The sequence below is a fragment of the Odocoileus virginianus genome, chromosome 2 (genome assembly GCF_023699985.2).
Source record: "Odocoileus virginianus isolate 20LAN1187 ecotype Illinois chromosome 2, Ovbor_1.2, whole genome shotgun sequence".
Classification (NCBI taxonomy): Eukaryota; Metazoa; Chordata; class Mammalia; order Artiodactyla; family Cervidae; genus Odocoileus; species Odocoileus virginianus.
This window is the reverse complement of record NC_069675.1, coordinates 69,137,093-69,149,224: the sequence shown is the minus strand read 5'-3', so window position 1 is coordinate 69,149,224 and position 12,132 is coordinate 69,137,093. Positions and strand designations below refer to the sequence as shown.

Below are 12,132 nucleotides of genomic sequence, written 5' to 3'. Positions count from 1 at the left end.
CTCCAACACACTTACTCTCACAATACCACTTTAAAATTATAAAGCCCCATAAATGACCTATGCAATAATAACAACTGCTGGTACTTTTGTGTCACTCACCATATGCCAGAGCTTTACGGGTTCTATTTCATTTGCTCTCATAACAGCTCTGTAGTCTTACAAATAAGAAAACAGGCACAGAAAGTTTACTTAACTTGGATAAGGTCACACAGCTTCCAAGTAACAAAGCTGGAAGTGAAACATAGGCAGTCTGGTTGCAGAATATAGGCTCTTAATTCTACTGCCTTTGTGAGTACAAAATTAACTACTATTGCTAGTGGGGAATTCTAATCTTCAAATCAGCTGTATTTATCTCTATTCCTACAAAGTTGTCAGATCGATCCCAGCAAAAGCTCCAGTACTTTGTCCACCTGATGCGAAAAGCCGACTCATTGGAAAAGACCCAGAGGCTGGGAAAGACTGAAGGCAAAAGGAGAAGGGGGAGACAGAGGATGAGATGGTTAGATAGCACCACCAACTCAATGGAAATGAATTTGAGCAAACTCCAGAAGAGAGCAGAGGACAGGAAAGCCTGGCATGCTGCAGTCCATGAGGTCGCCAAGAGTCAGACATGACTTAGTGACTGAACAACAACAGCTTGAGAGCCTGGCAAGTGAAGGGATCACTGCTCCATGTGAGGGATGCTCTCTAAAGCTGAGTATCTCCAAAGCCTACCTACTGCCTTGGAAAGCAGTGTCAAGGGGGAGCCAGTGGATATCTCCTTTATGCACATACCTGCACACGCTCACACATATGCCCTGCTTAGGAAGTACAAGAGGATTCTTCACCCTTGGGCTCAAGATGTAGGAAGGCTTTGTCACGTGCAGTAATTTGGGTTCTGAACAGTGGCAGTGTCTAGACTCTCATCAGCCATCAGGGAAGCTCTGGTGGTGGTGGTTTTTGGCCCTGATGGTTGATCGTGTCCGTGCTCTGATGGTATCATCTTTTCCCTTTTTCTCCTTCTCTGCCATCACCAGACCTTAAAGGTGAGGGGAGTGGACCGCACGCCCTACCTGGGGGATGTAGCTGTCATTGTGCATCCTGGGAAAAAAGAGATGGGAACGCCGCTGGCAGACACTCCAACCCGGCCTGTCACCCGACACGGAGGCATGAGGGACCTTCATGAATCTAGCTTCAGCCTTTCTGGTAAGAGCAAGGGCCACTTGGCCTGGCACTTGGGTCTCCACCACAGTGGGGTGTAGGGAGACGGGTGGAGGGGCCAGGTGGGGGGCTTACTCCACCTCCTCCCTCCGTCTCCAATCCCCTGCCTGGTGATGAGTGCTGGGTCCCCTGTTAGAGACACACAAATACTGGGGATGGGAAAGGAGGGCTCTCCCAGTCCACAGGTACCTGCCACTCCACCTGGCCACGGCTCTTCTGGGGCTTGCCCCACGGTTACTAAGTTCAAATGTTTTCATCCCTTGAAACATCTTGAGGGCCCGGCACTTAGGGTGCCCCTAGAGATGATCAGAGCTCAGAAGGGTTAACTGTGCCACATGGGTCTGCACCCCCGTTTCCCACCCCATCCTCACCAGCCTCTCTGAAAGACATGGTGTTTCCCTTATACCCTTTCCTCCCTCATCTTAGCCTGTTTGCTTCTCTGCCACCTTCTTTCTTGCCAGGAGTTGTCCTGTATAGAATATACCATCAGAAATGTATGGCTGAGTCTACGCTTAGAGACTTTATTGCTGATGGCTACATGCCTCCCAGGTGCTCAGTGGTAGTTAAAGGTGGGGGTCATTGCAGGCATAAGCCACAAGCCTCCCTGGAGGACAGGCAGAAAGGCCCGTAAGATGCCCTGGACCTGCAAGCAGCTTTGCTGGAAAGCATGCTGCTGCTGCTGCTGAGTCGCTTCAGTCGTGTCCGACTCTGTGCGACCCCAGAGACGGTACCCACCAGGCTGCCCCGTCCCTGGGACTCTCCAGGCAAGAACACTGGAGTGGGGTGCCATTTCCTTCTCCACTGGAAAGCGTGAGCCCCACGTAAAATGGGTCAGGGCCGGGTCTTGCTGAGTGGCCTCCGGGACTGGCCCGCGTGCAGACCGAGCCTCTGCTCTGCAGACTCTGTGCGGGGGCCAGAGGGTGAGAGGACCTAGATCCACATGCCTCCGCACAGAGCATGGCGTCTCCTGGGGCCGGGGAGACTCCGCCGCAAACCGGCCTAACCTGAGAGGCAAAGAGCTAAACCTAGGGCTGCCAAGGGGCACGGCTGGCCGCTGAGCTTCTTTTGTGCCCAACGGTGTGCTGAGAGCAGCTCAGGTGGCTCCTGTCTGAGTTGCTGACCGGCCTTTGGCGGGGGCGGGGGCGGGGAGTCCTCTCCCCTCCCCTCCCCCATCATCTCAGAGCCAATCTCACTACAGAGATAGCTTCTCCCTCACCCTGAGGGCCACTGTTAAAACTCCCACCAGTGACGGGAGTGCAGTCAGAAAGAGGTCCGCCGTGTGGAGTGTCCCTGAGCGCCCCCGCCTGGCCAATCCAGGAGGTGTCGCTCCCCACGGCTGCCTGGGCCTGGCCCCTCCAGCAGGGGTCAGCCCCAAGAGAAGCGGCCAGGCCCCAGAGGCGCCAGTCCTCTCGAGCCCCCGGCTTCTGCTCCCACCCAAGTCCGGGTAGAGCCAAGACTGGACAGAATCGCTCTCAGGTGCAGCAGACACCAGGCAGCCTCTCACCTTCCCTCGCCTCAAACCCTGTCTGCGGTGAGACAGGCGGAAGGATGTTCCAAGGCACTCCCTGGGGCACCAGGACATCTTTCCTAAGCCTCGAGATTTCAAGACGCGGGGGCCTTTGGGGGAGCTGTTCTATGTTTTTCCAAAACAACGGCGCCCCCTCCTCCCTCTCTTGTTCACTGAGTCATATGTACAAAGGCCCACTTGATAACAGGCGGCTCCACGGTCTGTGTGCTTGACAAGAGACGATACCTCCAGGGCTGGGAGTGGTGAAGGCAGGTGTAGCAAGGCAGTGAGTTAACTGTGGAGGCTCTCAATCAGAAATACCTGGGTTCAAGTCCAGGCTCTAAAACATTCATACACTATGGGACAGGGGGCAAGTTAACTTCCCTGAGCCTCAGTCTTCCCACCTGTAAAATGGGATGGTATTGTGTTGAAGGTTAAATTAAATCTGAGCATGGGGGGACCCGGTTTTATTACCCAGGGGAACTCACCCTCTGCTTCCTTCTTTCCAGGTTCTCAGATCGATGACCATGTTCCAAAGCGAGCCTCGGCTCGGATCCTCGCTCCCCCCGGAGGCAGGTCAAGCGGCATTTGGTAAAGACACTGCCCAGCCCCCCAAGTGAAGATGCACCAACGCCACCAGCCCCACGCCCTCCGGCCGCAGCTGCAGGGGTGGGGCGGGAGAGGCCGCGCTGGACAGCTCACCACCCGAGGGGCCCCGGGACTCCGGGGCCCTCCCCATGTCTGACACGTGATTCACTGTGCTTCGAGCCAACCCTAACAGGCACTTTGAGATGTGTTCCTCCTGCTGCAGTCCTTTCCTGCCTCGGCCCCCGCGGGCTTCCCTGGGGCCCAGGAAGCCCATACTATGCACAGAGCCCACTTGCATAGAGCCTGGCCTCGCCCCTCCCTCGCACCCGCCCCCTGTTGGCCTTGGGCAACCCCGCCCTTAGTGCCCTGCCCCTGGCTGACCCGCCAGTTGTCCAGAGCACTTTAGCAGACGTGTTTTAAAAGAAAAGGACCCCCCTCCCCGATCCCCTTCGGCCCTGTGGTCGTTTTCCCCAAGTCAGACAGGTGTTCGCATCCTAACAGTGCCCCATGACCTCCCGTTTCTCCCAATTCAACTCCTGCCCCTGTTTGGGAGTGGCTGGGACACGCTGCGCCCTTTGCTGGCTGCCTCCTCCCTGAATCCCGTCAGTCCCAGGCCCAGAAGGGCTGGCCGGGCGGGCATGAGGCTGGTGCCAGGCGCGTGTATATGATTTCGTTTTGCACGTTTGGTTTGCGCAGTGGTTTGGTTTGACTTGTTTGTGCATCCTGTGAAAACTGACGGTGCTTTGTGTCACTAGCATAGCATAGAAACAGGAATAGATGTGGACCTTAAGAGATGCTGCTTCGCCACCAACCAGACAGCCTAGGGCACCAAGGACAGGGGCCAGAGGGGGATACTGGACTCTTGGGGCCCCTCTTCTCCCTATCTGGAGTCTTCCTGTCCCCCCCCTCCCCTCCTGGTTTCCTGCATCCTGAGAGGGTGCCCGGAATGCTGGCCCTAGAGACCTTCAGGAATCAAGGTGGCCTTTCCCATGTGTGGTCCTGGTCACTCCCAGCACTCACCACCCCCCCCCCCCCACAACAACTGCCTGTAGGTATCCCCCTGCTGTACAGAGGCCCAGTTGCTCCTTCTGTGTGATTGGCAAGAGGCCTCATGCCTGCTAAGGGGCGTGGGGGGGGGGGGGGGGGGGGCATGGTAGGGGGAGCAGGCTGGCTGTATGCCAGGTAGGAGGCCAGGCCAGTAGGACCTGGCTATAGCCAACAGTGCCACACAGGGTCTGTGGGCTACTGTGGTCAGCACCTTGCCCTCACCTGCTTGTGGTCTCTATCTCCTCTCAGCTGGGCCTTCCCTGCCTCCAAAACGCCAGGAGGTTTCCATGGAAACACTAGAGGCTGCCCTTGCTAAGCCTTGTTCCCCCTTGGGGAGTGATGTCACATCGCACCTGGGCTGACACGCGGCTCCTGGACTCTTGCGCCGGTGGTCATACCCTGCACATTTCTGCAGTGCTCTTCATGTTTTCAAAGCCCTTTCATGTATGAGCTCTCAATTGCTCCTCACAACCACAAAGCATGCATTATTCTCCCCATTTCTCAGATGTGGCCCAGAAAGCTCAGGCCCTCTGACTCCAGAACGGTCCAGACTGCCCTATTTAGAACTTGGCTGTCTACCCCAGCGGTGGACAGAAGAAGTGGAGTGACATCTCTTTCAGATCCCCCCTGAGAGTTTAACCAGCTAGATGACTTACTCCCCCAGTAGGCATTCTGCTTTGTTTTGCACAGGTAGATAGATTTTTCTTGTAAACAAACTAATGCATATTCACTATTTGAGCCAGAACTAGTTACATGCTGGAGGTTTGCCGTGTGGTTTGAGCTGCCTCCACATCCTCACCCCTCCCTTCATGCTCCCCTTCCTCACTTAGGGGCTGAGAGGACCCAGACGGTCACCCAGGAAGCAGAGGCAGCAAAGGCACTCATGGAGAGTGGTAGCCATGGGAACAGTCAGCAGGGATCTGAGCCTGGGAAACCGTGACACTGATCCCTTGGTACAGTGCACATCATCTTTATCCCTTTCAGCCCTTGCTGGGTCATGGGCCTTGGGCAGATGCCAAAGAGCCAAGCAGTGGTGATAGCCAGTGGGCAGAGCATCCCTGCTTGGGCCAGGAAAGCTTTACCTTCTCTGAGTGCCTCCGCCCGAGAGATGCGTGGTCCGTGGCTCTGGGAGACCACCTGTTGGTATGGTCCGTCAAAGGCCTTCCACTTCATTCACCCCCGACACTTACATAGACCCACCCTTGCCCAGGAGCATCTAGATGAAAATCAGAAGGAGGTTCAAGGAACCGAATGAAAGGTCAGCCCTGTCACCCATTCCCTGCCCCTGTGCTGAGTTCCAGCCAGCCCCATCACCAGCCCCACCGGCTCCTGGTTGGAATGAAAAGGGTCTCTGGTTGCACTGAATGCAGCTCTCAAACTTGGTCTTGTACTTGCTGAATAAATACTGTTGTTCTTGCCTTAGCTGCTCTCTAGGTTTGTGGGGTTAAGTTACCAGAAAATTGTGCTACCGTGTGTGCGTGTGTATGTGTGCGTGTGTGTAGTGCTAGGAGTCCACAGTAGGTCTCGGTCAAGGCAATGCCGAGATGAGGGCTTTTCCAATACTGACCCAGAAACCACTCGGAAACCCAAACCCCCTCCAGCTACCCAGGCAGCGGGCACAGCCTGGGGTCGGGATGGAGCCTCGAACACCCCAGCACCCAAGTGACTTCTTCACTCCTCTGTAAACGTCATGGTGCTAAGATTGTGTCAACCCCAGGACAGCACATGGTCTTGTGCTTTGGCCACCCGATTGAGGCAAACACAAAACAGCCCGACTCGTTGTGTTCTGGTGCAGGTTTGTATTAAACTATAGCTACTTCTCGCTTGGTCTCAGTTGTGTTTCTTCAAAGAAGAGGGAGTTTGGTGGGAGGACCTCTTCTTCCATAGTGGCTGGGGTGAGGCTTTAGCCACTAAAAAAATGGCAAAAAACCCTCAGCTTTTGTTCTTTACTTGTGTTGCATGGCAGATGGCAGTTCACTGGGAGGCCTGAACAGAGTTTGAAGATTAAAAAAACGCTGAAAGCTTCTCTGGTGGTCCAGTGGTTAAGACTGTGCACTTCCACTGCGAGAGCCACACGTTTGACCCCTGGTCAGAGAAGTTCCACATGCCTTGCAGTCTGGTCAAAAAAAAAAAACAAAACAAAACATGTTGAGAGATGGGAGCCTCAGTATCCCATCAGTCCTTTCTCCTGGTGGGAACAAAACAAAGTTTTTTGGTGCCAAATTTCCCAAGACAAGGTTGGGTTGAGTTATCTGAAACGGGAATAATTAGATGAAGATGTGAGATACAAAAGGAGGGCAGGAGAAGGGGTTGGACTAGACTTTCCCCACCCACCATTGGTCACTTATTTTCTTGGCTGCCATTTTGGAACACCATAGCCTGCTCTTCACATTGGAACCCTTGGCTGTTGGAACCATGGACTCACAAAATCACATTCCAAAGGACTGTACGAGGCCATTGTGTCTTTGAGGAGTTCTCAGGCTGCTCTCTGGCTCCACTGAGAGCCCACTGTGCCTTCAAACCCTTCCCTCTGCATCAAGGCTAACTCGGGCAGAGCTTGGGGGTTCTCTGATCAAACACTTTCACACTAAAGAGTGAGTGAAATTATTGCAACCAGTACTATGGGGTCTTGGGTGCATGCTAAGTCACTTCTTCAGTCATGCCTGACTCTTTGCGACCCTATGGACTGTAGCCCATCAGGCTCCTCTGTCCATGGGATTCTCCAGGCAAGAATACTGGAGTGGGTTGCCATGCCCTCCTCCAGGGGATCTTCCTGACCCAGGGATCAAACCCACATCTCATATATCCTGCATTGGCAAGTGGGTTCTTTACCACTAGTGCCACCTGGGAAGCCCACTATGGGGTTGCTTGTACTTATTTCTTAGCCTCCAAAATAAAGCCTTAATGAGGGAATTTTAGGTAGAATGGGGAAATAGTTGGCTACAGGCACACTTTCACAGCTCTCTTGCAAATAAGGCAGCCCATGACCTAAAGAAACACCCAGAGCACTACAGTTAATAATGAAGTGATCTGTGTGTAAAAGTTCTACTGGGGCTTCTGAGCCAGATGGAAACAACCATTGTCTGATTTGTGAAGGATGCTGAGTTGCTGGGAGGGTACTAAGCCAAAACATCTGTTTCCCCATAACATGGGAGCACACCAGAATGTGATTAAATGCCAAAAATCCCTTGTGTAAGTGTTTGAATGAAAAATGGCATGGCTGCACATTTGGCAGACCATGTGCATGGTATCAGGAAGTTCATACAGGAAAAAAATAAAACAAGATATCAGGAAGACACTGGTCTTCTTTGCAGTTGTGGATAAACAAAAGACCACAGATTCAGACTTTAAAATAAGGCTTGGTCCTTTATAAGAATCTGCATTTGAAACCTGAACCAGCCAGCAGTCAAGCAACAGTCACCCTCAAATTCTTAACTCCAATTACAGGCTGACTTTTAGATACAGCTACAACCTAACACTCAGAACTGCCTTGCAGTTAGTGAAGGAGGAAGAGTCTCATGACACCTGACGCAAAGAAGAAACCTCACAATACACCGGGAGGGTAGACAGTGCTCTAAGTTAATAAAAGGTTATTTGATAGTTGCTAATAACACACTTGAAAGGGTTCTTAGTGCGTTTCCAGTAAAACATTAAAGGATCTAACATTTGTTGATACTTGATACATCTTACAAAGATGGAAGCTGAGTTCTTCACTTGCTTGCCTTCATATATTTACAAACTACACATTTATACCTAGAGGGATCTGTCTAGGTTTGCCCAAACAATCCTGTTTTAAGTCTGTTGCCCCCAGAATAATTCTTAACAGTGCCCTCTTTCACTTTCAAATATGTCTTGGTTTGGACAATAAATTGTATGGTCACCTTACATATATCTATACATTAGGCTATTAAAATGCTTGTCATGAGTCATGTGTTTTTCCATCACCGAAAGATGGGGGACAGGGCAAGGAAAATGGGTCCTTTTTCATGAGTGAGAACCAGAGTTTTCTATGACAAGCCCTGAGGCTCCACACAGCCGTGGAGACCTCATGAGACCTCAGTGACTGTGGATATAGCAGAGGGTGAAGCCTTGGGGGCACCTTCCTAAGCTTTTCTGTTTAGCTTATAGACTTTATTATTCCATTAAAGGCTGTAAGCCTACCAAATTTTATCATTTACTCTTATGGGGGCTTTGATTCAATTCATAAACTTAAATACTTTACTAGATTTCAAACTACATTTAAAATTCTACTTCCTTTCTAAGTGACTTTCCCAAGTATTAAATGATTATTACCAATTTAATATACTGATAAATATAGTGAGCTTAGAGGTTTATTAGATATTTCTCTGCCAAGCATAAACATAGTAAGATTTCAACATAACTGATAAGTCTTAAGTTACATATTTTAAGTTAGTTCTGGGGCCCTCATTCTAACAAGCCAAAATTTCTCTTACAAGTACATAAACTACCCAAATATGTGCAGATTCTCTCTTTTTTTTATTGAAGTATAGTTGATTTACAAAGCTGTTTTAGCTTCAGGTGCACACCACAGTGATGTATGAGTGTCTAGACATCATCAAGACATTTCTAAAGAATGGAACTTCTTCCATTCTAAAGAATGCTTCAAGAGCTAGCAAGAGAAAGGCACTAGTTGTGCACAAGGAATTGCACATTGAATGTCTGTCACCTGGTTTGTCAACAAAATGCTAGAAGATGGAAGATCCTGGAGTATGTTTTCTAACTTTTGAGGGAAAATAATTTCTAACCTAGAGTTCTGCACCCAGTCAATCTGTCAACCAAGTATCTGTGAAAAGTCATTTTCAGTTCAGTCGCTCAGTCGTGTCTGACTCTTTGCGACCCCATGGACAGCAGCACGCCAGGCCTCCCTGTCCATCACCAACTCCTGGAGTTTACTCAAACTCATGTCCATTGAGTCGGTGATGCCATCCAACCATCTCACCCTCTGTCATCCCCTTTTCCTCCTGTCTTCAATCTTTCCCAGCATCAGGGTCTTTTCAAATGAGTCAGCTCTTCACATCAGGTGGCCAAAGTATTGGAGTTTCAGCTTCAACATCACTCCTTCCAATGAACACGCAGGACTGATCTCCTTTAGGATGGACTGGTTGGATCTCCTTGCAGTACAAGGGACTCTCAAGAGTCTTTTCCAACACTGCAGTTCAGAAGCATCAATTCTTCTGCACTCAGCTTTCTTTATAGTCCAACTCTCACATCCATACATGACTACTGGAAAAACCATAGCCTTGACTAGACAGACCTTTGTTGGCAAAGTAATATCTTTGCTTTTTAATATGCTGTCTAGGTTGGTCATAACTTTCCTTCCAAGGAGTAAGTATCTTTTTGTTTCATGGCTACAGTCACCATCTGCAGTGATTTTGGAGCCCCAAAAAATAAAGTCTGCCACTGTTCCACTGTTTCTCCATCTATTTGCCATGAAATGATGGAACCAGATGCCATGAACTTAGTTTTCTGAATGTTGAGCTTTAAGCCAACTTTTTCACTCTCCTCTTTCACTTTCATCAAGAGGCTCTTTAGTTCTTCACTTTCTGCCATAAGGGTGGTGTCATTTGCATATCTGAGATTATTGATATTTCTCCCAGCAATTTTGATTCCAGCTTGTGCTTCATCCAGCCCAGCGTTTCTCATGATGTACTCTGCATATAAGTTAAATAAGCACGGTGACAATATACAGCCTTGACATATTCCTTTTCCTATTTGGAACCAGTCTGTTGTTCCATATCCAGTTCTAACTGTTGCTTCCTGACCTGCATACAGATTTCTCAAGAGGCAGGTCAGGGACTTCCCTGGTGGTCCAATGGCTGAGACTCCAAGCTCCCAATACAGAGGGCCTAGGTTCATTCCCTGGTCAGGGAACTAGATCCCACATGCAGCAACTAAGACTTGGTGCGCTCAAATAAATAAATTAAATTATTTTTAAAAAAAAAGAGGCAGGTCAGGTGGTCTTGCATTCCCATCTCTTTCAGAATTTTCCACAGTTTATTGTGATCCACACAGTCAAAGGCTTTGTCATAGTCAATAAAGCAGAAATAGATGTTTTTCTGGAACTCTCTTGCTTTTTCGATGATCCAGAGGATGTTGGCAATTTGACCTCTGGTTCCTCTGCCTTTTCTTTTTTTTATGTAATTTTTATTTTTATTTATTTTTATTAGTTGGAGGCTAATCACTTTACAATATTCTAGTGGGTTTTGCCATACATTGACATGAATCAGCCATGGATTTACATGTGTTCCCCATTCTGATCCCTCCTCCCACCTCCCTCCCCATCCCATCCCTCTGCCTTTTCTAAAACCAGCTTGAACATCTGGAAGTTCATGGTTCATGTATTGCTCAAGCCTGGCTTGGAGAATTTTGAGCATTAATTTGCTAGCGATGTGAGATGAGTGCAATTGTGTGGTAGTTTGAGCATTCTTTGGCATTGCCTTTCTTAGGCATTTTCAGACATGCAAGATTGAAAAATTTTACCTTCTTTGTGCCCCTTTTTTTGGAATCTATTTGGGGGTATGTCCCAACATACTAAACTGCAAAAAAAAAAAAAAAAAAAAAATCAGAAAGACATGGGATAAAGGGAATAGTAGATTCAGCATAAGTAAGAGGATCAGAAATGGTGTAGAGGGAAACCCCTGGAAGACAGCTGGGCAGCAGCCTGGGGAACAGTTGGACCTGAGGAAGCAGTTCTGAGTAAATCCTGACCAGGAAGCTAGAAAAGCCACTGGGGAGACTTCCCTGGTGGTGCAGTGGCTAAGGCTACCTGCTCCCAAGGCAGGAGGCCCAGGGTTTGATGACCGGCCAGGGAACCATATCTGACATGCCACAACCAAGATCCAGTGCAGCCAAATAAAATAAAATTTTTTAAAAAGAAAAGCCATTTAGTCCTTTATTTGCCCTTTTGTAATAATATGGTATAAATACTTAGCTGAAAGAGGTTCTCAAAACAACCAGAAATATTGCCTTACTCTTGATAAAAGAGAACTGAAAAAGGAAAGACGATTTGCAAAAAATGAACGGATTATGGATTCTCTGAGTTTAGGGATTCTTTACACACATCTAATTTAACCTCTGCAGAAATTTCTACCACATCCATGACAAATCATCTAGCCTAGGAACCAGGACATTTAGTCCAGGGACAGAGACCTACCTTCCCCAGGCATCCTCTCCTAGTCCCCCAGAGCTCTGTTTGTTCAGTATGACTTCCTTAATTGAAACTGAATTCTGTCTCTTGGCAACTCATGCCTTTTGCCCTAGCTCTTGCCTCTGGAGGCACAGAGAACAAATAGCCACCTCATTCACGTACCAGCTCTTTCTCTATGTGCCCTTCAACATGGGCTGCATCCTGCTCACCCACTCATGATTCCTCTAAGCTGGTAGTTCTCCAACTTAAGCTTTGCATCTAAGTCACCTAAATGGGGACTTCTCTGGAGGTTCAGAGGCTAAGACTCCATTTTTCCAAAGCAGGAGGCCCAGGTTTGATCCTTGGTGGGGAAATTACATCGCTCATGCTTCACCTAAGAGTTCGCATGCTGAAACGTCTAAGATCCCATGCACCACAATTAAGACCCAGCACAGACAGATAAATAATTTTTAAAAACTAACAAAATTTTTAAAAAAGAATCACCTGGAGGACTTATTTAAATGCAGTCCACTGGACCCCACCCCTACAGCTTCTGACTCAGTAGGTCTGCTGTGGGGACAAAGAATTTGTCTTATAAGACAAACTCCCTGGAGACTGCAAGGAACAGCCTGTGAGGCAGAGG

The 12,132-nt window shown here is 49.0% G+C and overlaps 1 protein-coding gene across 2 annotated transcripts in view; it reads left to right on the top strand.

The window, feature by feature from the left end:
• Window positions 1–6,165, top strand: part of DPYSL5 (dihydropyrimidinase like 5) — an 86,009-nt gene extending 79,844 nt beyond the window's left edge. For both annotated transcript variants that reach the window (XM_020886272.2, XM_020886273.2), the window contains exons 12-13: window positions 1,017–1,185; window positions 3,217–6,165. In XM_020886272.2, the coding sequence (XP_020741931.1) occupies window positions 1,017–1,185; window positions 3,217–3,302 (255 nt within the window). In that variant the 3' untranslated portion in view covers window positions 3,303–6,165. The remainder of the gene's footprint in view (window positions 1–1,016; window positions 1,186–3,216) is intronic.
• The last annotated feature ends 5,967 nt before the right edge of the window (window positions 6,166–12,132 follow it).